Here is a 24,345-nt window from a genome sequence, read left to right as displayed (position 1 = left end):
GGCAAATGGCTAATGGAATGAGAGAGCCAAATAGAAATGCTTTTTTTTTCCCATGAGCTTTTTTTTTAAAAAAACAAACAAAACACACATAAAACTAAAGAAATATTTTATAAAGTCCTGCATCCAAAAAAAATTAGAAATGAAAAACATTAGAGTAGACAAAGCATTACCACCCTATGTATTGGGATCTGCCAAAATAACTTAGTTTTTTGCATCTCCCAGCCAGTTGCCACTGATGTTCTCTCTTCATCATATTCTTCTCCTTCTCAGGCAGGATAGGAGAAGGGACAGTAAGATTCTCTGGGTAGATGGTTGTGGTGAACATCATCGTACGCCATCTCCAGCTTGTATGTTTCAGTGCCAGGCTCTGGAAAATTAAAAATTGCTTTTCTTCAAAAATCATTGAGATCCTAACTAAGAATAACAACTCTTTAAAGAATATTATTATTATAATTATTTAGATTCTCATAAACGCATGAAAATTCACCTAGGAAGCTGACATACTGGCAGACACCTAGCTACACGTAAGAGATGCTTTCTTGTTGATCTCACTGTTTCTTCCCCTGAGAATTTTTTTTAATATACTTAATGAAAACTAAAATGGTGACGAAGAAATTATCACAGTATTTCCCAGTTCTTTATTTACTATAATTTTTGGGCTGATGCTAGATTCATAAATTCTCAAGAAAGGATTTTTCTCACTGTGTATTTTTTACTTTCTTTCTGTATAGTTGATGTCTTAATTGCGCTCTGTTTCTTCTGATCCAGCATTCTTTTATTACATGACAGAGAGCCATTGATCACTTGCTCTCATCCTTATACAATAGAAATATCTAAATATCACAGTCACAGATTACCCAGATATGTAACACCAGAAAATATGAAAGCGAGTGGGCTTTCTTGATTTATTAGAATTTTTTTCATTTTCAATAAAGCTAAAACAATATTATTCATTAATTAGTTTAGTTTTCTCATCAAACCTGGTGATTTGCCAAAGTTTCTTAATCTTTTAAGGCCTAAACACAGGCAGGAATGAAAGATCTGAAGATGTTGACAACAGAAAAGATGAATTTCAATGGAGCATATTTCAAAAGACTTGAAAATATTACAGGGTGCTAGAAAATTGAGTATGTAGCATAAAGGATTGCACAAGTGGTCAAAGAACACTTCATCTTGAATCATAAGCATTAAATAATGAGGATGGGAGTATCCGGATGACTAAAGAAAATACCAATATTGAAAAGCATTATGAGAACAGGAGAAATTAATAGTATAGAAATAAAAGTTCTAAGACATAGTAAAGGCTTAAGGTTGGATAAGGAGAGTCAAAATTAAGAGATAATCTTTATAAATTTAGTTTGGGCAAAAACAACAATAAAAGATAAAATAAGTTTAGCCCATTTTTAATGTGGAGGGGAAAGTAAATGTAGATAATACCTGGTGTAATTTCCACCAGGGCTTGAATTTTTTCCTGTTTGATTTCCTGATATATCACCTGGAATAGTGTCTGAAACATAGTAGTTACTGAGAAAGAAAATTGTTGAATGAAGGAATGAATGAAATGCTTCTTTGCTTTATTTTTTGACCTTTATTAAGCGGTGAAATGAACTCATGCTTGTGGCCACATCCATGAAATGTAACACATGTATCTATGACCTATGATATCCAGTGACACTAAGAAATAAGAAACAAAGCAAATTTCACAAAACTCTTCCTGAGCAGGTCTGGCTTTACTAAGATCATTTTCATAGCAGGAACTATTGTAACGTGCTGCCATTACAGGACCAAAAGCTGCTATTCCTAAGAATTTTTGAGTAGAAGGTGACTATCATACTGATGACATTTTTTAAAGGAAACAAAGGGTAACCCTGGGGACCACAGTTAGTAACTCTCTTATTTATAGCCTTAAAAATATACAAAGAAAAGTCACAACAAAATCCATGTGTTATTAATCCTGAGAAGTCCAAGGTGCATGAACCAACACAGCATCGTGTAAGAACTGGCCCTATAAGATTATTTTCATCTTCATTTATAAAATGTAAAGGAAAAGAAATAGGTATAATTTCAACTTTCCAAGGCTTTTTATTTTCTTCTGTATGATAGCCTCATCCATAAATTGGGAAAATGTCATCTAAATCACACACAGATTTTAATAGTAGCGAAAGAAATAATGAAGTAAATGATTTAGTCATTAAATTTTAAAATGCTAACAAGTCCTGTGTAAAGAGTGTCTGAGGTCTGGCCCTTGAAAGATAGGATCGGAACTCAGCATGACCTTGGCACACTGGAGAAGTGGTCAGAAATCTTGAAGCCAAGGAGAAAAAAAAACAAACTCTCTAAATTCAAAATGTGGAACAGTTGGCAAGAAACAAATCTGGCAAGGGAAAAAAATACACAATTGAAATAAATGAAAAGGTAAACGTTTACTTTAAAATTCATACAGCGTGTGGATAATTAAAAATATGCATTTGATAAGAGTTTACAACAAAAGGCTTCTTTAAGGACTGTGTATATTTTTGGACTCCACAGCTATAGGCAAATATAATTTGAAATGATGAGCTGCAAAGATGGGGAAAAAGTAAAAACTAAAGTAAGGAAAGGATTAAAAGAATAAGTATAAACCAATACACAATTTTCAAGTGCATAAAATGAGGACATGATCACCAAATGTTTTTCTCTGTGCAGAGGACAGAACAAGAGGAGTGGACATAAAGTATTCTGTGAAGGATTAGCTATAAGTAAGAATTTCCTGAGAGTGAGAGTTGTGAAATATCAAAATAGGTTACTGAGGAAGGTTATGTTGCTCCTTTTCCGGAAGACCTTAAAAATAGGAGAGATGGAATCTTTGTGAAATAATTTGGGTATGGTATTATCTGAAGGAGGGAAAAATGATACGACCTTGCATGGCCCCTGCCAATATTAATATCCGGCGTTTCTCCTCTTCACTTGGCTGAATGGAAGTACAAATACGTACTTCTAACCAAAAGAAAGGATTTTTTTTTCCCTGCTCTTTTCTCACATGGAAAAATTTCTCTTTCTCATAAATATCCATTTTAAGGCCAGTGAAATTTCCAAACCCATCCTGAAATTCTCCATAATATATTTAGGATGACATTTATAAATGTTTATATTAACTAGTTTTTTCAAAGGAATGTGATAAAGGTTTTGCTACATTCATTGCTTTTCTAGTTCATGAGATATAAATGACAAACATTTTTATATAATTTTGAATTTTAGAATCCTTGGGAATGTGGACAAATAATGGTTTGGTGTGTGAACTAGTTACTTGATGGAAATGTCTACTTTTGTAGTATCTAAGCACTCTCTCCCCTTCTCAGAGTACTTTTATTACTGGACCCACCAACACACATGAGTGATACTGACATAAAAATTACTCCAGAGTTGTCTTCACTTTAAAAGGCAGTATTTGCCAACAGGTTCTTTCTTACTGAATTAGAAATCTCAGAGATTTCCTGTTTACCAAAAGCCCTTTTAGAGTGCATGTGATATAGAAGCGGCCATTTTGAGCTTTCACTTTGCGTTGTCAACTGCCCAGCATCTTAAGTAGAAGTCAGTCTTGTATATAATATGCCATTGTTGCCCATGGAGATTTTGCCTGGCTCTGACGCACTGTTCTCATCAACTAGTACAAAAACATATATAAATACATTACTGAATATATATGTACCACGGTGTTCTGCCTATGAAAGTAGGAAAAAAGTCTGACACATGCTGAAAATATACACACTGTTATTTCCTCACACTCTATAGGCTCTGATAGAGCAAGGCTACACAATACATTGTGAAAAAATAGCAATGTGAACTTCTGTAATACACCAAAGTGTGTCATTTTTCTTCAACAATTCTAAGTATATTGCCAGTTATGTCTACTGTTTTGATACAATTAATTAGTATATTTTATTGGATGTGTGTCTTATAAGGCTGATAGCCATGAAATTACTTCTAAAATAATATATTTAAAGAGGTTAAATTGCACAGTTATACTCAGAGCTCTCAAATACAAAGCATTCTAAAGAAGTAGGTAAATGTATAAAGTTCTGAAGTGGAAACCCCTCTGCAAATAGAAGAATTTGTAGTAGACCATAATTTGAGGAGATGAAGGAGAAGAAAGAGAAAGGGCATAGAGTGAAGGAACATGAGGAGGAGTAGCAGGCAGGGGAGGAGGGAAGAGATCGTGATGACCAGGGCGGTCATACCAGAGTGCCTTAGGTCTGGTTTAGAAACCTAGTCAGACTACTTTGAACAAGAGCACGATGATTGCTTCAAACCGTGGAGACAAGGGAGCTGTGATATTCTGTGTAATTCTCATCTTCATCATAAATGCAGTTGACTCTCCTGACCCACTAGCAGGAAGACACCTGTTTTACTTTTCCCAGGAGTTGTGAAGAGTATGTGCCAATTTGTACATTTACGTGGTTTTCCTTGTGAGCAACCACATGCATTTATAGAAAGTGGAAAAAACAAACAAACAATAAACAGCTGTTGATGAGCCAGTAAATTCTAATACTAATGATAAATATCTAACTTCTGTTGTGACCCTCTGCTGGCACAGTGAAGTGAACTCATTGTTGCCATCAAAAATATGAGAATGTTTAGATGTGTTGAAGAACACTGATTTTAAAAGTGCTTCATAAACTCTGCCGAATCTTTTTGAATACCACGTATTCTACATAGAATTTTAATCTTTAAGTACTCTTTTGAATATGACTTTGCAGCATGGAGAACATGTGGTTCGAGTACTGAGTCTGGAACTGGATTTATATGGATTCAAATTATAGCTCTAACACTAGCTGTGTGACCATGGGCAAGTTACTTAACCTCTCTGTCCTCCAGGCTTCTTTTCTGTAAAGTGGAATTATAATAGTGACTTCCTCATAGGGTGTTGTAGGGATTGGAGTTAATATATGTAAAGCTTTTAATTCCTTAGAATTTTATAATTCCTAGCTATTATTTCTTTATTAAGCTTCTACATATGATTAGTGGTCCAAAGTGAGTAATGTAAACCTGATCTTAACTGCTTATCTTGCTTGAGGCTGAGGTGCACAAACCTTTCAATACAAAAAAAAGTGAAAAAAGCAATTATATTTATCCAGACAGTTAAAACATTGTTGTCAGCTTGTTTTTTTCTCTAGGAAAATACCCTTTTGAGAAGCATTCCGACTTCTTTTTATTTTTTACTCCTTTATTAAATATATACCATTTAAGAACTTGAAAGCAATCTTAGAAATTGAACCCAGCTCCTTATATATGTCTGAGGAAAATAAGACCCAAGTATGCAGTTAGTGGGTAGCAGAACCCAACCATGAGTCTGACTCCAAATAGAGCTTGCTTTCCACTGTGCTCTGTTGCTTTGGGCTTTGGGCTTTGGGCTTTGGGCTTTGGGAACAAATCACACTCTCTAATTGCTAAATATTTTATTAATATTTTTACTTTAAATGAACTGCAGTTTTCTGCACCTGATCTCATGTTTGTACTCTTTTGTAAAGCGAAATGAATAGTTTTCCACTGTTTTATCATTTCTTTAACAATACGATTACCACCTCCTTATGCTCAGCAACAAGCTGAGTGTTGGTTTGGGGCATTTCAGCAGTGCAGTGTATCCCGCAGTCAAAGAGAGGAAGCTTGTTATTTTCTTTAAAGCTAGCATTTCCCAAAGGATATTCCAGATAAATTGAAAAATATTCCAGATTCTGGCATTCAGCATATGGAAGAATATGAAAAATCCTGGAGCAAAGAAACCAGTTTTCCTTTTTTTTTTTTTTCTTTTGTAGAAATAACTTGTTAACACCCTTAGGAACCTGTAATCTTTGGAATCCTCTTTAGGGAATGCTGACATAGGCACTTCGGGGTCTCTAAGGGCAGTCATGAGCCGGCCTCCACTCATCACTACCTTCTATTAGATTCTAGCTTTGAGAGGATCAAGCTAAAATATGGTCATTTTTGTAACTTCTGATCTATAGTAGCCTGGTCTTTTTTATAGGGGAAGCACTGTAATACTTTCCATTTAGTATTATCTGCCAAGGATGACTTGAGCTATCCTTGAAAACAGCCCAGGACAGAATGTGTAGACATGCTGAGATAAGGAGCCTCCTGCTAGGCCTTCAGCCTAGAAACTGTCTCGGCTCAGCTCTGGCCCACCAAGCCATCCTCGCGCAACACACTTGTCCTTGCCCTGCTTGGATTGTATGGAGGAAACGTTTTGCTTGTCTGAGAACACCTCTATTCCTAGCTCTTTTGACAGTTTCATTTTCCATATCCCCTCAGTTCTAAACATGTGGAAAAGGAGATAAAGAAAGGTGATGAAATGAAAAAATGGAGCGGGGAATGCTACAAGTAGAGGAAGAAACTCGGATTTCCATGCCTGGTTTATATGCAGTCATGACTAGGTTTTAGAAGGTGAAATAAATGTACCCCAGAAGTTATTTTACTAGATAGGGAGGTGAGAATGCAATGTGAAATATTGGTTAGCATTGAAAATAAAATCAAACACCATACAAATTTTTGTTATAATAAAAATCTGTACATGATTTATTTAGGAAAGATAAAAATACAGTTTTGATTTTAAATGTTTTTTGAATTTATGATTCTTTTTCAGGGCATTTGTTCAATTGTAAATGAAAATAGATTAGTGTTGATTTAAGCTTCATGGTAAATTATATGACTACCCCTATTTTAAAACTGATAAACTTATGTTCACTAAACAGGAAATAGAAAGAAAATGGTTTGGAATAAAGCATCAAATTTACTCCCCCCAGAAAATGGCAGGCAAGGAAGAATTGAAAATGTATACCCCTAATTTCTTTTTCATTGGAAAAGGAAATTTTGACCCCTTCCCTTAAAATACTATAGATTTTCCTTGGACATTTCTATTTCACAACTTTTAAAATGAAAGTATGAGTCTGTCCCTTTGCTCCAATTTTCTATTTATTAAAAATTATAATCCTTAAATTTGTATTTATTTTCCTCTTAAAAAAATACTTATCCAGTATTTTGACTTTAAAAATACTAGATAATTCAATTTTTCTATTCATTCCAAGTTGGAAATTAATCTGTTTGGCTTGAGGCTACATAGCTTACTCTCATTAGATGGGGATGTCCAAAGATATATGAAGATTTCTGATACAGTGAGTCACTGGGATTTTCAAATATTGCTGAGATCTTAATCAAAGCTCTGCTGATTGCTTGGGAGTTGGGTCCTTTGAGAGAGGGAATAAATCAACCTAACCCAAAGACTACGTTACATTAGTAATGGTGTAAGATTGTTTATTGCTAAAAGTTTTTTTTAAAGTGAGCTTTATATAATTCTATATTTTACACTTACAGAAATCTTGCATTACATTTGTCAGATTGTTGATGGTGCTTTCCATATTTAGCATTGCAAAAGGAACTTATATTCCCAAGAGCTATTTCAACCAATGGACATTACTATCATGAAATATCCACATTAAGGGAAGACACACCTTTGGATTCAATGGATATCAATTGAGAAACATTTTGCATTATAGTATATTCTCAGTGCTTCAAAGTATTTATAATTTTTACAAAACTATATAATACCAAAGTGAGGAAAACAGTTTTACATAATCAGTGTATGAAATTGAATTGCATTCAACTGAATTTTTACAAACGAGTGTGGTTCTGTTTTTTTATTTGAGCTTCACAACCTCATAATAGAATGTATGCATTATCATTCTGATTCTATAGAGAAGGAAACCAGAATTCAGGATACTATGACTAGGCCAAGTTCTTAACACTGGTGACAGGCAGAATGCTGGAGTATTTATTTTACAAATTATGCCTGACTCTGTTGTGCTTTAGGTCTTTCCTCAGATGTCATCTTCTCAAATAACCCTTATGTGATAAACTATGCAATAAATGCCCACCTCTATCCTTCCCTACTTAATCACTCCCTAGCCCATTCCACCATGGTATTTTCTCTATACCTTTTCTCTATCTAAAATCATCACACTGGTGCACTTGTATGTTGCCCCTTTCTCCCTTTAGAATGTTGTTAGCTTCATGAACTTCAGGGCCTTCTGTTTTGTTCACGGTCACGTCCCTGGCACCTAGCACTGTACTTGACATCTTTATGTTTTGGCTCATGGTATCTCATGACAGCGATTTAGCCAGGATTTGATTGCCTGTATATTCCCACCTAAAGTTTAGTTTAAAATCTGCAATCAGAACACACCCAATATGTTGCATGTAGTTTGTCTGCTCCAGAGCTATGGCAAGTAGCCTGGACTGCATCCTGTTAGAGGATCTGTAGTCCATGTGTGTGCCTTAATCTCATTTCTGACATTTAACTGTCACCATTCCTGACCTGCACCCTGACAAAAGTTCTGAAGTGTTAAAACCGCGTGTTACACAGCCCCGGCATGTTTTACAGTCAGCAGGGCAGTCACGGAGAGGCCTCTTGTCCTGGAGTTTTGCACAGATAAAGGGAGGATATAGTTTTGAGAGGAATGCTATAACTACAAAGTGCATCCTGAAGGCCATTTAGCTCACAATGAAGGTCTGTGTTTTAAAATAGCACTATAACAAAGTAACTACAGAGTTTTGGCAAGGGCTTCACCTATTTATAGAACTAAGCGAGCCATAGTAAATAGTGCCACAGTACCCAGTTCTCCCTTGCCATAACCCCAAACTTACAAGAAGCACTATAATTATATTTTTCTACTTAAAAAAAAAAAAATCATAGTAGCCATTATCAGTTTAACCATACGGAAGCTCAGGCTGAGATTTCTTTTTTAAATGCATAGTTTTGATTTTCAGCAGCTGCACTGGGTCTTTAATCATATATTATCTTTATGAAGCCTTTTTCTAACATATGTTAATTGGCTGTTTTCTGTGACAAATTATGAGCTCTTACTTTGATGAGGTTCAATTGCAATCATGTTGGAGTTGAGTACGTAGAGTTTCCACCCCTGCTGGCTCCTCAAACCACTACAAACATCCGCACGTCACTACAGTGCTGAGTAATGGCAGGATTTGGGCTGGCTGATTTCTCTACAGATTTTTTTTTTTTCCACAGGATATTTTCAGCTTCTTTGTACTAAATCTGTTACAGGGTTTGGCCTTTTTAGCAGAAGCATGCTCTAAAATTAACATCACATCTTATTGGAGATTACTATAATACAGTGAGAAATATTTCATAATTCAACACCCCAGCGTCTGTTTTACTGTACTAAAATTTTAGTACATTTATTACACATTTTTTAAAGTGAGTCAGTTGTGAGGTTAATAAGTATTTTCTAGATCTTTGGCATTTTGTAACAAATATCTGGCAGTTTCCTCTTTTGAGGGGAATTAACAGTTGCTTATTGAGTAGATGATCAGACATATATTTAGCAATCATAAAGGAAATGCACATACTGATTTTTCTGGGTGTTACCAAATATATCAGTATGTTATTGTGTTTTCCTTTTTCTTTGCAGTTACATCTGTTGGTCAAGTAATAAAAACAATTACATGTTCCATCAAGGTTAATGTCCTTTAAGATTCATAGCATCCATTCCAGTACTCTATCCTAATGTCAGTTTTTAATGTATGATTAGGATGAACAGATATGTTCTAATCCATCTGCTCTGAGAGCTGTGACAGATAGCCTGCATCAAATACCAACAGATGATCAGTGATAGCTATAATTAGAATAGATATAAAAATACAGTGCATTTGTTTATATTCACGGGAAAGTAGTCAGGGTAATTGATTAAGGCCTTCAGAACCTGAGTCAAACACCAGTCTTACTGGGATTAATGCAACTATGTTTCTGCTTTGATATCTAAGGAAGAGGACTCTAGGTAAACTGCGGTTCTCCAAAAGCCAAAGCTAGGGTCAAATTTCCATACAGGTATTAGAGTTTAGAATCAGATGTGCCAGATGTGAATAGGAGCTACTCCTCCTCAGGAGGCTGTTTTTAATCAGTCATGTCCCTGGAGTAGCACACAATCAATGAGCTCTAAATCCTGAGGCTACCTGCGCTCACAGGAAGGCCTGGGAACATCATTACAGAACTTACAATTGAGCATATGTGAAAAAATTAGAGTAGAAATTAAGGGTAAGAAAGGTTAACTTAAGAAGTCTTACTTTGGTACTGATTTTTTCGAAGGAGGGAAAGAGATAATTTCAAATATAAAAAAAAGGAATATTAAACCCAACTTCTAAATGTAGATATTACTTGATTAAAAGATTATAAACAAGCCAATGAAAAGTTATTGTCGGTTTATGTTAGCCAGAACTATTTAAACATGTGTATTACTTGAGAATGTATGTGTGGGTCAATTTCAGCATCAGTAAATAAGTGTAAAGATTCTTTTTCACTAGTACCGCTGCAGTGATAGAGGATGGCTTCAGAAGTCCTGTGTGATGCTTCAGTGTGACTGTAAAGTCAGGTGATGCACTGTGTCTTGAGCTAATGTACACAAGGAAATTTAGTTCCACTTGATAAGACACATGCTTAATTGGCTTTAAGAAAATAAACCAAGGTAAAGAACAATGTGTAAATGAAACGGAGAACTTGGCACTTGACTACATGGAAGCCTGTGAGCCATGTGGCTTAATTGGGGCCAGTTGGGATCATTTAATGATTGCTGTCAGAAGATCAGATTTAATTCTCCTTATAAGAAGACCACAGTGGGATAGAGTTAAACAAATTGTCATCAGAGGTTTCAGACGAACAAAGCCTTAATTAGGTTGATTAGGATGCTGTAAAAGAGATGAAGAGAAATAGAAAAATTGATGAATCACTGGGTTCCATGTTAGCCACATATAATAGCAATATCATATATATTTTGAGAGCTATTATAGCATTTGGAATGTCCCATATATTAGCCTGTAATGTTTTTATGTAAACTTTCTAAATGTGTAAAATTTAGAGATAAAAATAAATGACATTCAGTTTAAACAGCAGATCATGTATCAAGCATTTTTCTCCTTAATGTACAACAAAAATATTGGCCAGAAGACAATAGTATTTCTTCCCATTTTAAGGTCATATTTAAATGTTAAATAAATTGGGAAAGTAAATAATGACAGAGGCAGATTATTTTCAAGGACATAATTTTCAGCCACTTAACATAATATTTGAGTACAGAGTAAAACAAAGCCTTTAGTTAGAATGTCCTTTTAGCCATTCATATCACAATTTTAATAATATTGTGATTGTTTACTGGTGGTAATACTCAGAACTACTCAGGTCTCTTAAAATATACTCTTATTGTTTTATCTGTACATTTTGAAAAACTGTGTTTTTTCCATGTGCTGTGCACACATGCACACAGACACACACAAATTATCAGTAAGACTGAAAGAAAATGTGTTCAGGCCATACAGGCTTAGGAGAAAAAACATTTTTAGAACAATTCCATTTTGATAATGAAATATAATTTATTAAAGATTAAGAAAATAATGATCATAAATTTTTCCTAACAGGATCATGCAATGCCTGGGAATTCAGATTTTTGTCATAATATGATGAAAATGTATATAATAGCAACATCTCCCAGTTCAAGCCTCGCTTGCTTTGGGAGGCTGACAGTCTTGTTTCACTGATGTTGATATTGTATAGTGCTTAACTTGCTTTGTTCGATAACAGCAACAAAAATCCAGCTGCATGTGCGTATTGAGAGGTTACAGCTGGGGAACAGAACACACTCTGTGATGCTAAATAGTAGCTTTTGCTTTGTGAGGAAGACAGTACAAGCTCTACCTTGGGCTAAGCCCTGACTTTGAAAGAAAACGTGGTGGCTGCACTGTTGTGAAAAATTAGGAAAACAAAGGCATGGTAGAACCCTGACTTAATTACTTAATATGACGTGGAAAGACTACAAACCGTGGTGGGGTTGAATAACACGAGGCTCTTGACATATTTAGACCATTTGGAGTTTATTTTGGCATGGGAATGGAGATTACTGTTTTAGCTGCAGTGTGAAAATAATGTCCAAGACAAAATATGCCCTGGATAACTGTGACAGGGAAGCTGTGCTTTCCTCGAGTTTATTAAATTTGTTTATAATGCAATACGGTTGTGTAAAGGTACGTGTCTCCTAAATTCTGGAACTGTGTAAATAAAATGATTCATGTCAGTGATAATGGCAGGTTAGGCCCACTTTATTAAATTAATTGCAGGGGTTTTCAAAACGAGTTCCTTTTTAGCCTTATTATATTTCTGACATACATTTCATCTCCTTTTGTCCTTGGGGAAAGATATTAAAGTAGGACTAGAAGCATTAATGTAGAGTTTTCAGCAGCCGTGGTCATTGGGAAAATTGATATATTTCCCTAGTTATTTCTACTTTTGCAGCCTGAAGCTCTTCCATAGCTGGTACTTAAGAGAAACTTCTTAATTTTCCTAACACTGTAAATTTTTTCTTCATATAGTGATTATTGTTGCAGAAGAAATGAAGCATAATCTGTGAAAAGTTGCTCGTCAGCTTTGTAAAGTGAGGTCTTCGTGGTATATGTAAGGACTCCACTGTTCACTTAACAGTATTACTAAATGGTAAAGTTTTCACTTTATGCCTCAAACCTGAAGCAATCTTACAAATAGTAGGCCATGTTCTACTAGTGTCCAGCATTCACATATAGTATCACATTTAATGATCATAACCTGCCTGCAAATGAAAAAGTCTTTTCCCAATTTGGGGTAGGGCAAGGAAACAGCAGTTCCCAGGGATTAAATAATCATTCTGTCACTGCGCAACCACTAAGTACCAAACTAGAGTTCAAACTCTGAGCTTCCTGACTCCAAAATCCATTCAGCTTCTACTTCTCAGTACAAAACATCCAAATTCCAAAGATGAGATGCTATATAAATATGATGAAGGATTAAGTCAGGTTATCAGTCTGCTTCTGTGTAAGCAAAAATGGGAAAATATTTTTAGTAGTAGTCATTAAAAATAGCAAGTGAAGAAAATACCTCAGCTGAGATATATAAATCTTAATAAATTAATTCAGTGAATCGACTAATAGTTACTGCCTCCTCCTGTATGTCTGGCACTGGGATGGATGCTGGGAATACAAGGGTGAAACGAAACAGACTTGACTGGCAGATATTGGGGAAGAAAGGCGAACATGTAATTTTAGCCGTGGCAAGTGCTATGCAGGAGAAGGACGTGGTGCTATGAAACCTTATGATTGGGGAGTTTGATGTGATCAGGAGGGAGTGGAATGCTTCCTTAGGAGGTGAAACTGAAGATGAAACAGAGCAGAGAAGAAGTTGAGGAGACACAGAAGGGAAGGAGGAACATTCCAGGCAGAAGGAATTGCATGTGCAAAGGCCCTGTGGTAGGAAGGAGCATGGCAGGTGTGAGGAACTGAAAAAGATAGTCAAAGTTATTTATTATTTGAATGTGTGATATGTTACTGAGACTTGAGGATGACTTAAAAGTCATCATATTGATACTAAATTGGAATAAATTGGGAATATAAATTTGTGTTTACCATGATGGTATTTATCAAGTGGGAAGAAAATGTCTGTTCTTTTATTACCCTTAGAGGGATGAGTCTTGGCTATGTGACTTTGAAATGAACTCAGATTGCACTCATAACTAGGGTAATATAACATTATATAAAATATATGGTAAGCTCAAAGAGAAATGGAGTGAATTTTTTAGCCAAAGTGATATTTCTCAACTTACAAGACATCACTCAGTCGAGTATCAATAAGAGCAATAGTTTGGTTATATTGTTTGAAGTTCAGAATAGCTCTTAATGGAAAAAAGTAAAAGTTCTGCTTGTTCCTTTTAACCAAAATTTCAAACAAATCACAAAGTATTATAGAAAGTTAAATGTATCTAGATGCAACATAATTAGCAAGATTTTCCACTTAAAACGATAACAAATTACTTAATTGTTTGAATTAGTAATAACCAGATTTTTAGCAACTAGGCTTAGGATCGTTTTGCCCCTTACTAATTATCCAGTTTGTATTTATTTAACAGTATTACTTCTTCTTGTATGATATGGGGTGTTCAATTTTCAGTCTTGAGTTTTTATAAAACATTATATGAGGATGTTAGTGTTAGTGAAAATATAAGTCAATGAAAAACTTATTTGTTAATATGAATAAAAGAAAACTAGAATTTCTTCTCTCCCAAGTGACATCACATATTTTAGTGTTTTATCATTATTCATAGGCTGTTTTTATTTAAGTGACTGGTGCATTGTACTTACTGTAGCAAAATACATGCTTTGCGAAGATAAGTTTAGCAGAAGAGAATTAATTTCTTCCCACATCTTTTAATGTGGCATGGCAGTCTCACTCTAAGATCAAAACACATAACTGAAGGTTATGTTTAACTTCTAAATCAAAGTGTTGTGGGAAGATGATTGAAATCTGATGATGACTCAGATCCACTTGATATGTGGTTTTCTTCCTACAGAAACCTTATGGTAGAATGCCATTTCCATGTTAGAAAGAACTTCATAGCTATGAGATTAAATAGTTTTACTATAGACTGAAAGTTTGTTATTTGCTTTGGTTCCTAGTTTGAATTTTTTTAAAAGAATCTTGAGAGCCACAATAACATAAGAATCTTTCCCCCCTCAGTATGTGTGTGTGTGTGTGTGTGTGTGTATATATATATATATTTTTTTTTTTTAATGTGAGGGCAAGCAAGTAATCAATGTATTTTACATATTAGCATTGATTTTTTTGACAGCTTTCATGATTCTGTTTTTTACCAAAAGTTAGAATTTATCCATTTAGCTCTTTGCTTGTGTAGAATTCTTCATTTGCTTCCAAGGGTAAATTTGGATTATATGGCTGCATTAACTGTGAACTGTGTAAGATGATTTTTGTAAGGCATGGTAAAACAGTAATTGAGATGTATTTGCTACTTCACCCAAGTAAACTTATGTATGAATTCTTATTTTTATTTCTTGAAGCAAGCATAATAAACCTAGAGCTGCAATGGATTTTTCTCAGGTGTCTGAAAGATGGAAATTCAAAATCACGTCCTAGGTCCGGATTTCTCTCATTGTCCCTTATCTGAACCTCTCCAAGGCCTCTGTGTGTGGGGCGTACAGCACAGCACACTCAGACGGTTCTACTGAGAGAAGGAAGTGGAGAGTTTTGGTTCCCATTTTACACTTCTGGAACAGTTTAGGGAAGGAAGCACCTTTACACCTTTTATTGTTCGTGGTTGCTGACATCACATCCTTCCCTGACCAGTCTGTGTGCGTGTTTCCTGCCATTCTGTCAAGATTCTTCTGTGCTAAGTGGGAGCGATTTGTAGGAGGGAGGGAGGGAGGGAGGAGGGGAAGGAGGGGGAGGTGTGTGCCATTCAAGGGAACTTGTTTGTAAATGTGAGCGAGCCGGGTGGGAGGACGATCTTTAGCATCTGTCCAGAAGAAATTCCTCTCCAGTTGGGTCTCAAACCACTTTGCCTTCATCTGTCTGCTTGTGCCAAACTCAAAGTGAACAGAAGCCTGCCATAATGAAGTTCCCCTTTTTAGTAAGCAGCCTCATTTTATTTTTCTTTTATTTAGGTTGGCAAAAAAAAAAAAAAAAAAAGGCAGAAGACTGTAACTCTATAGACTGTAACTATAGTAGAGCATTTCTTTTTCTTTTTTTAAAATTACTGATTGTTTATATATAACTCTGTCATTTTCCAAAAATGCTTCTTTCATGTGGAAAAAAGTAGCGGCAAGGCTGCTGGAATTATTTTAAGCTTATGGTTGATTGTACATAATGAAAGTTCTCAGCATAAATTGAAATGCTACTACATGTAGTTTAGCTATTATATTCTTTTTTTCATCTGCATACAAAACAATTTTACAGATTACTTAAGTTATATAATCTCTTTCTCCACCTCTCTAGGCCTCCTACAAATTAATACTTGAAACTGATCTTACAATATAGTTCTTGCATAAAAGCCAGCGTAGACAGATAGTTATGCTAAGAAAACAACTTGTAAGCTATTGCTGAGCTTTTTAATTCTTTGAATTTTTACCAACAGCCTTGAAATGTAGTGACCCCTAATCAAATGTTCTAAGCTGCATGTTTCATGACACATTTTATTTCATGAACAGTTCCTTGTTCCCATCATCACCACGGATTACTCTGCATAGATGTAATTCATACCAAATTTTGCATTTTAGAAATGTACGGAAGGCAATACCTCAAGAAATATTCGTTTATCCTAGAAAAAGCCAGTTTAATTCTATTGAAATCTAAACTTGCTTCTCTCTACATTGCTTTGCATATTTCAAAAAGGAAAATAGATTCAATGGCATTTTTGTCAACCATTTTATATATATGTACCTACACATACACATACACACACACAGACATACAATGTCTTTGGCGAAATAGTTTCCATCATGTTTTAAGCATCAAAAGTCCTTGCTCTGCTCTTTTTTAAACATCGTCTCATTTCAAAGTTGTGAAATTCGGGGTGGTGATAGGGAGGAACTCTTCTAAGTTTGGTTCATCAGGAACTCTCTCTGTCTTTCTGGGGAGACTTTTCTCCAGGGCTGTTTCTCTGTTTGGTTATTTATATTTTGAAATCAGGATCTGTAGACGTTCTCCTCTCCTCTGCCTTGTCACCACACTCTAATCTGTTCACCCTGACCTTCCACCTTAAAGTGAATAAGCGCTTAGGCAGGCATAGTCCTGTAAGCCGATAGTGCCACCGGCCTCAGCTAAACGAAAGGAAAGAAAATTGTCCTATATGCATTTGCTGTGGATTCATGGGGGTTTTTCTGTGATAGAGAAAACCTGTTTGTCTCTTTGGGGTCTTGCACTTGCACGGAAATACCATTCTAACGTGCTGCTTGCTTCTAAGGTAAGACTATAGGAAACGCAGGACAGTTGCCCAGTTAAGTGGTACTTAAAACCATTTCTAAAAATAGATGAACAGTGTTTGGCAACATCGAATATATGATGCAATTGTGCTCTGTGGGGTTTTCATATTTTGATGTGATCTTAATATCTTTTAGCTGATTTTCTCATGTATGTTTGTCAAATGTGTTATTTCTGTAACTCTTTAAAACTTTTGAAGTACTTCCAACATTTAAAAATACCGCTGGAGTAATGGTTTTTGATGAGCACTGTGTGGTCATGGTGGTACTCATGAGAGTACAGAGGCAGAGCTGAGCTGCAGTTTAGTAGAAAGACGTTGGGCAAAAGAGAATGGATAGTCTTAGTATTTAAGCAGCACTTAATCCACCAGAACTAATTATATCATAATAGCTTCTGCAATTAGATAATCACTGAAAACTTAAATTAAAAAAAAATTTACTCAAGGTGATAAAGAATTTAGAAATTAAATTAAAGAAATCCAAAGACAGCTAATCATCAGACCAAGTGTATAACGGCCTTCCTGTTCCAAGAACTTTGAATTGGAGCCAAATAATCTATTAAATAGCCAGGACATTGGCTGAGCATTACATAATACATGTGGGAATTTATCAGGTCCGTTGTCAGACACCAACTAAAATAAACAGGGAAATTCTGAGCAGTGTGTAAAGTAGTTGCATTCATTGACATAAGATGGGATAGAACAATTGAAGCTGTTGCTTGCAAATGAAGAAACTATTGCGGAATGCTTTCTTGTTAACTTTCATATTTCAAATTTTTCAGATATAATTTAAAACAAAGTAAAATATATACTTATTGTGGGTTCCTTGGGCATGTTATTGATGATCATTTCTTTCATTTTAATTTATGACCTAGAGATCTCCAGTAAGTAATATCGAGCTTCTATAATTTTGTATCTTACTTCCCGAAGAGATATGATATGTCTTTTTTAAATACTTAAATTTAGAGGGCTAGTGATTATTGTAAAAAACATAGTTGTAAATGCAATAATAATCTCAATTTTTGTACCATTTCTTTTCTCTCAGTAATTATCTTTTTTGATTCCTATATTCAGATATAGTTTAGGAGCTTTCAAAAGAAGATCTCACTACTGATAGATGCTTGCAATGTAAGATTAAATATCCTGTATTGTTTTTACAGTGTTCTCATAGCAGTGATTTTTTAAAAAGTAACATTAAAGGACTTAGATTTAAATTAGTTGACATTTACATATATCAAATAGCACTTTCATAATCGTCCATCCTATTTGCATAACAAGGGACATTATCACCTCTGCTGTCAAAACAGGAGATTGTTTTCCCTTCAGAAATGAATTAGCTGCCCTACTTAGCATACACAGGTACATAAAGGTTCATTAACTCTCTGATTTAGGTAATTTTTCATAACAGAAGGGTGAAATTGTCACGTAATTTCATTAAAAAATATTCAGAAAATTTTACAAAAAATACATTTCAAGTGTTGGGCATTAAAGCGTAGTTTTTGTCATTTGACTTGTTAAATTACTTATAAGATTATTTTAATTATAAAAACAAACCATTGCTACTTGATATGCTCCTGCCTGTGATATACCATGTACTTTGAATAAATAGTTATTTTCATTCAGTAAAGAGTTACTTTCAGTCAGTCAAAAACTATTCTCATTTTTCTGGATGAAATTAGAATACGATATAGTTCTTATGAAACTGGCGAGCTGTCAGAGTGAAATTTGATGTGTCTGTTTTGTTCAGCAGGAACGAATGCAGGAATTTGGGAACTGAGCTGTGCAAGTGCTGAAGAAGGAGATTTGTTTGGAGGAAAAGGAAAGAGAAAGAAAAGGAAGGAAAAAATACATAATTTCAGGGACGAGAGAGAGAAGAAAAACGGGGACTATGGGGAGAAAAAAGATTCAGATTACGAGGATTATGGATGAACGTAACAGACAGGTGAGTGGGGTACACTTTTCTTTGTGTCATGATTTACATAGACTATTTATTACATTTTCCCCAGGTATGTTCAGGGCATTGAAAACATTTGGAACCTGTAAGCATCCATTAAGAGAAGTTTTGGTGAATTAAGTGTGGCCAGTTTAAGTGCTAAGAGTCCCTTACATGTAAAGGTGGGGGCAGGGGGGAATCACCTTATCTATTAGAAATATAGTTGACGCACATTCATGATTATTCACTTTTTACTTCAACATGAATTTTAAATGGGAGCTGTACTTGTGTGACATGAATAGTTTGATAATTAGGAGTTAATAAGCATAACACTGCTACATTGCATGCATCATCAAACAAAGATATTCTTATGTTCATGGGAACTAGACCTTTTGTGGTCATTCATTTAAAGGTTTGTAATAAAAGCTAAATAATATCCTGTATAAAAATGGCTTTCATTTTATTCACAGTAAAAAAAACTTCGAAATACATCCAAAACATTTTCACGTTGTGCTGACAACAAAGAAAACACCCACGCAAGATATTAATAACTTAAAATATATAGACAGGATCTATCAGTTAATTCATACCATTTTCTTTAAATTCTGAATTTTATAAACATACAGACAGATGGTGTTACAATTTTTTTCTAGAACTCCAATGATAATGTCTGTGTGATACAATTAATCTATTCTGAAGACTTTACACATCCAAATGCTCCATTCAGCATTAAAGATTTGTATATCATGAATGCCTGCGATTTGACTCTTACTTTTCTTCACGCTTCTGGAGACTGGATTTAATTAGGCTATGTAAGGATAGCTGCGTGGTTTGTACACATCCTAATGTTAAATATCAAATAATAGTCCCTGGGAGAAATTACAGTGCTGCTGGGTCCCAGCCACTGCATATGGATAACGGAACCTGCAGAACAGGCATTCCTTGGCTATGGGAGGGAAGAGTGTTTCGCCTATTGCCCTGTTACAGAAGAGGCTAGGACAGCCTTGGGGACAGCCCACCAGACTGTAATTTCCCCCGTAATAAACACACTCATTTCCCTTATTGTTCCGTTTGTATTTTCTTGGGCCTACAAGTGAGACCATATCTGATTCATTTTTAAAAAAATTTAATATTGTTGCATGTGTAAATTATAGTAAATAGATACTGTTATTTATGCCATCAAAGCCAGTATGCCATTAAGTAGCAGATAAATGTTTAGGTTTTCAAGTTTATACTCCTTTAAATTATTATATGTTTTAAGGTACACATGACTTGGACTATTCTGGGCTGAATATTGAGCTAAAATAGGAATGATGCTAAGATTTACGAAGGATTCCTTCAGTGTTCTACATATTTTTATTGTTGTGAATCAAGCCATAAAGCAATGATTTTGTCAAGATAAAACTACTATTTTTAACCGGCTTATAGCTTGAAATTAAGACTGAAATACTGAATATCAGGTACCATTCCACTGACTGTTTAGACTTGTTATGTGGACTAGAACCTATTTTGGGTACAGTCAAAAATTATGTGAATTAGCATTTACACTTCATTAATAATACCAGGTAATTTTTAGGTTCACAAGATTCATTGTATCTTCCTTTTGCTTACAAAGATAAAAGAAAAATATTGCAGGTTGAATTCATGAGCTTTCATAATGCTTTATAAAGGAACATAAAACTCACACAAGGATACAAGAATTTTAACACCTTACTTTTGAGCTAATGATTGAACATCTTTTCTTAATTTAAACGTAGTTGCATCTACAATTGCTGCTATTCTCACCGATGTTAGAAATCATCATAACTTTAGGAGAAGAAAAATTATTCAAATTCAGCTTAATCTGACTTGTTTTTATTCCGAAGATGGATTTTTATTTTATTCTATAGAATTTAAGATCTTTTGATTCTTTTTGTCAGTCTTTAGGTACAGTAGGTCCTTTTTAGTTCAATATTGTTAAATGGAAGTAGGAAAATTGAAAACTGCCATGTTTTAATATATATTTCAGTGATTTTTTTGGATGACTATTAACAATTTTAAACAACATCTTACATATGTTTGTCATGCACACTTCTCACCTATTATGAGAATGGCTGTGAGAGTCATTTGGGAGAGACCCTAAAATATGTAGGTCACTTCTAATAATCAAAACCAGCAAATCTGAAACAGCTTATCAAACCAAATGTGGATGCACCCGTAACCTGGTCTTCCTTTAAACTGTGTGTTGACATGTTGCAAAGACAAATGTGAGCTGCTTTGGCCTTTTTCAGGCAGGCTCTACTGTAGACTGCTGTATAACCTCACACAATGCCTCACTGTCATCTTTTCTTAAAAGTTGTCTGAGACTGCTCTACCCTTGCACTCGTTTATTTGGCTAGACACAGAACAAGGTATGTTTTTACCAGAAAAAGAAAAATACTGACAAGTGTGACATGAAATATTACAGAGCTGATGTGATAAGTTGTATATCCTTAAGAAATAAGCCTGTTATAAAACAGAATGGCTAACTGTTGAAACTGAATTTTGCCTGTACTTTATCCTTCACAATGGAAGTGGGAAATACCTAAAATTCAGAAACTCCAGTACATAAAATAGTTTAGGGGAAAATAAAAATTAATAGCTTTTTGTATTGAAACATTTTTTCAGAGTTTCCAAGTTTGTAAAAACTACTACTTTATTAATTTTGAACCTAAACATTATGGATTTCTTAGGCTACTATATAAAAATAAAATCATGAATTGCCAGTCTATCTTACAATAATTTTTCAGACAACTTAATAAGAGTAACTACTAATGGTGTGCCAAAAACTACATACTACATATATAGTATTCCATTTAATCCTTATGAATTCCATTTTACAGCTAAATTCACTTATTTATTAAATCAAATATTACTGGACTGCAGTGTGCCTAATACTAAATATTCAGTGGTGAATGGGAATCTCATCCAGCTTGTCTGCTTTAGGGGTCAGTAAACGTTTCTGTAAATGACGGGGTAGCAAATATTTTTGGCCTTGGGAGCCGCACAGTCTCTGTCTCAACTGCTCAGCTCTGCCCTATAGTGTTGTAGCAGTACACAATATGTAAATGAACGAATGTGCCTACTTTGAATAAAGCTTTAATGACAACAACACAAGGGGAGGCTGGATTTGACTTGTAGGCCGTAGTATGTGAGCCCCTTGTGGGATGCAGCAGTCATGAAATATGCAAATATATAACAAAAATTTTATTCATATGTGCTATGAATGAAAATATCAAAGTGCTCTGAAAGGATAACAGGAGATACTTTATTTATATCAAGCGTTGGAGAAAGGCCTCTCCGGGGAAGTGCTAAAAGATGAGTCAGTTAGGCCAGTGACAGCATTCCAGAGGGAGCAGTATTTGCAAATCTCCCTAAGAGAGGTTGGCTGAAGAGCCCAAGGAAGGCCAGTGGGACTTGAGCTTGGGGTATGACTTCAGAGGAATGAGAGAAAAGATCAGGCGCCAACTTTGAAGGTCCTCTCAAAGCCCAAGGTCATATGGCTAAAACTAAGAAGTGACCGAGGTCTAAGCCCAAATCTCTCATATTCAAAACAAAACAAAACGTCGTGCTTTTCTTAATTATGTCATGATGCATCTAGTCTAATAAAACAGCTAAGGGCCTGGTTTTATGTCACTGCTTTTCCCAGTTACATCATACTGCATCCAGTATAATCAGATGGCTAAGAGCATGATTTTTAGAAACACACAAACCTGGCTCTGGTCCCAGTTCTGCCACTTACTAGCCGTATTACCCTCCTCATCAGTTCCCTCATCAGTACAGTGAGGATTAAAACATAGTACGTACCTCATTAGGTCATTGAGATAATTAAATGAGGCAGTAAATGTAAAGCACCTAGCACATAATAAGTGCTCAATAAATTTACCTATTAGCTATTCCTATCGACTCATGTTCTTTGAACCATTAGCTATTATAATTAATGTGATTTCCATCAAAACAACGCTGTACTATGTAGCACAATTCACAGTGGTAGCTAAACCTTCATTTCATGAGGGTTTTACCTTTAAAAGGGTATTGGGGAGATAGAAGGACAAGTGGAGCAGAGTAGAGCAAGAACACAAAGTTGCCTTCAGAAGCTAACAAGGGGCTAGAGAATCATGCCCGAGCAGGAGCCTTCTGATGCAGAGGATGGTTGATGGACAGGGAGGAAAGATTACACAGGACATTTGCAGAGCAGGGTTTGTGACAAGGATGGGGAGAAATAGTTTCCTAAATTCTGTGCTTGTAGGACTTATTTTCAAATGTATGTTACTGACCAAATTGTTTTTTAACTACTTGTCACTATCTTTGTCACTTTCAACTTCCTTCCAGCTTATGCGAACACTACGATCTCAGTCTTGCCATCTGCATTTTTTTCTTTTTTTTTTTTTTTGAGACAGAGTCTCACTTTATTGCCTGGGCTAGAGTGCCGTGGCGTCAGCCTCGCTCACAGCAACCTCAAACTCCTGGGCTCAAGCGATCCTCCTGCCTCGGCCTCCTGAGTAGCTGGGACTATGGCATGCACCACCATGCCCGGCTCATTTTTTCTATATATATTTTTAGCTGTCCATATAATTTCTTTCTATTTTTAGTAGAGATGGGGTCTCGCTCTTGCTCAGGCTGGTCTCGAACTCCTGAGCTCAAACAATCCGCCCGCCTTGGCCTCCCAGAGTGCTAGGATTACAGGCGTGAGCCACCGCGCCCGGCCTCATTTTTTCTTTTTACACCTGAAATACCTCCATCAATGAGGCAATCATAATCTTACCCTCTTTCACCTGGTACTGGTTTTTAATCATGCTCCTGAAACAGTTAGGTTTTTAAATGAGTTTTGTCCTTGTATGACTTCTTTTACAAACAGAATATATTTAGAAATCTGTTATAAGAAGAAGAAAGAGATATAAAAATTAGGCAGGCATGCTTGGCCTAAACCTGTTCACTTGTATGTTTGTAGTCAAAGTTCTCAGCTTTCCTACTTTGAAAGGATAAGAGAGGTAAAACCAAATTTGTGTGACTCGTTATAAAAAGACATTTAAATATTTGAATAACTATAAGGGAAAAATGTTTGCCAAATACACAGTTACGGCTTAAAATAGTAAGTAAGGAAAAAAATATACCTACACGCCATAAGTTTTCTTTTCTTCCATCAGATCTGGCACACTAATAGTTTTTGCCAGCAAACAAAATTTCATGTAATTATCAGTGCAATAACTGGAGCACAAATTAAAGACAATTAGCAACATTCTGCTGTTAATAGAACTGGAGAATCCCCTTATGACTAAAAGAATTCAGAGTTCATAGCTGTTAAATTTTCTAACTTTTCCTCTTCTTATGTTCCTATCTCAGTTTCTTTTCGTGACTTATAAATTATATAAAATGAGCTAGGAAAAAAAGCTGGAAAATGTGTTCACTGTAGATGTAGCCTCAGACAGTTTTTACATACTGACATTTTAAAACTAAATCTGGTATATTCTGCACTAAACTGAAAAATAAAAAGAGATGTATAGATTCCCTCAAGTGACTCTTTAAAAAGAAAGAAAAATCCTTACTTTGCCCTGTTTTCTGCTGTTT

General features: G+C 35.3%; 1 protein-coding gene across 23 annotated transcripts in view; it reads left to right on the top strand.

The window, feature by feature from the left end:
- MEF2C (myocyte enhancer factor 2C) overlaps positions 1-24,345 on the top strand; it is a 165,931-nt gene that overhangs the window by 55,036 nt on the left and 86,550 nt on the right. For 10 of the 23 annotated variants that reach the window (XM_069492533.1, XM_069492525.1, XM_069492542.1 and 7 more), the window contains one exon: positions 18,577-18,768. In XM_069492533.1, the coding sequence (XP_069348634.1) occupies positions 18,715-18,768 (54 nt within the window). In that variant the 5' untranslated portion in view covers positions 18,577-18,714. Of the gene's footprint in view, positions 1-15,320; positions 15,480-16,472; positions 16,812-18,150; positions 18,186-18,573; positions 18,769-24,345 lie in introns of those variants that run through there. The other 13 variants (XM_069492528.1, XM_069492519.1, XM_069492522.1 and 10 more) reach the window with 5 other exon arrangements.

Source organism: Eulemur rufifrons, chromosome 17 (assembly GCF_041146395.1).
Source record: "Eulemur rufifrons isolate Redbay chromosome 17, OSU_ERuf_1, whole genome shotgun sequence".
NCBI lineage: Eukaryota > Metazoa > Chordata > Mammalia > Primates > Lemuridae > Eulemur > Eulemur rufifrons.
This window is presented reverse-complemented; position numbering and strand designations above follow the sequence as displayed.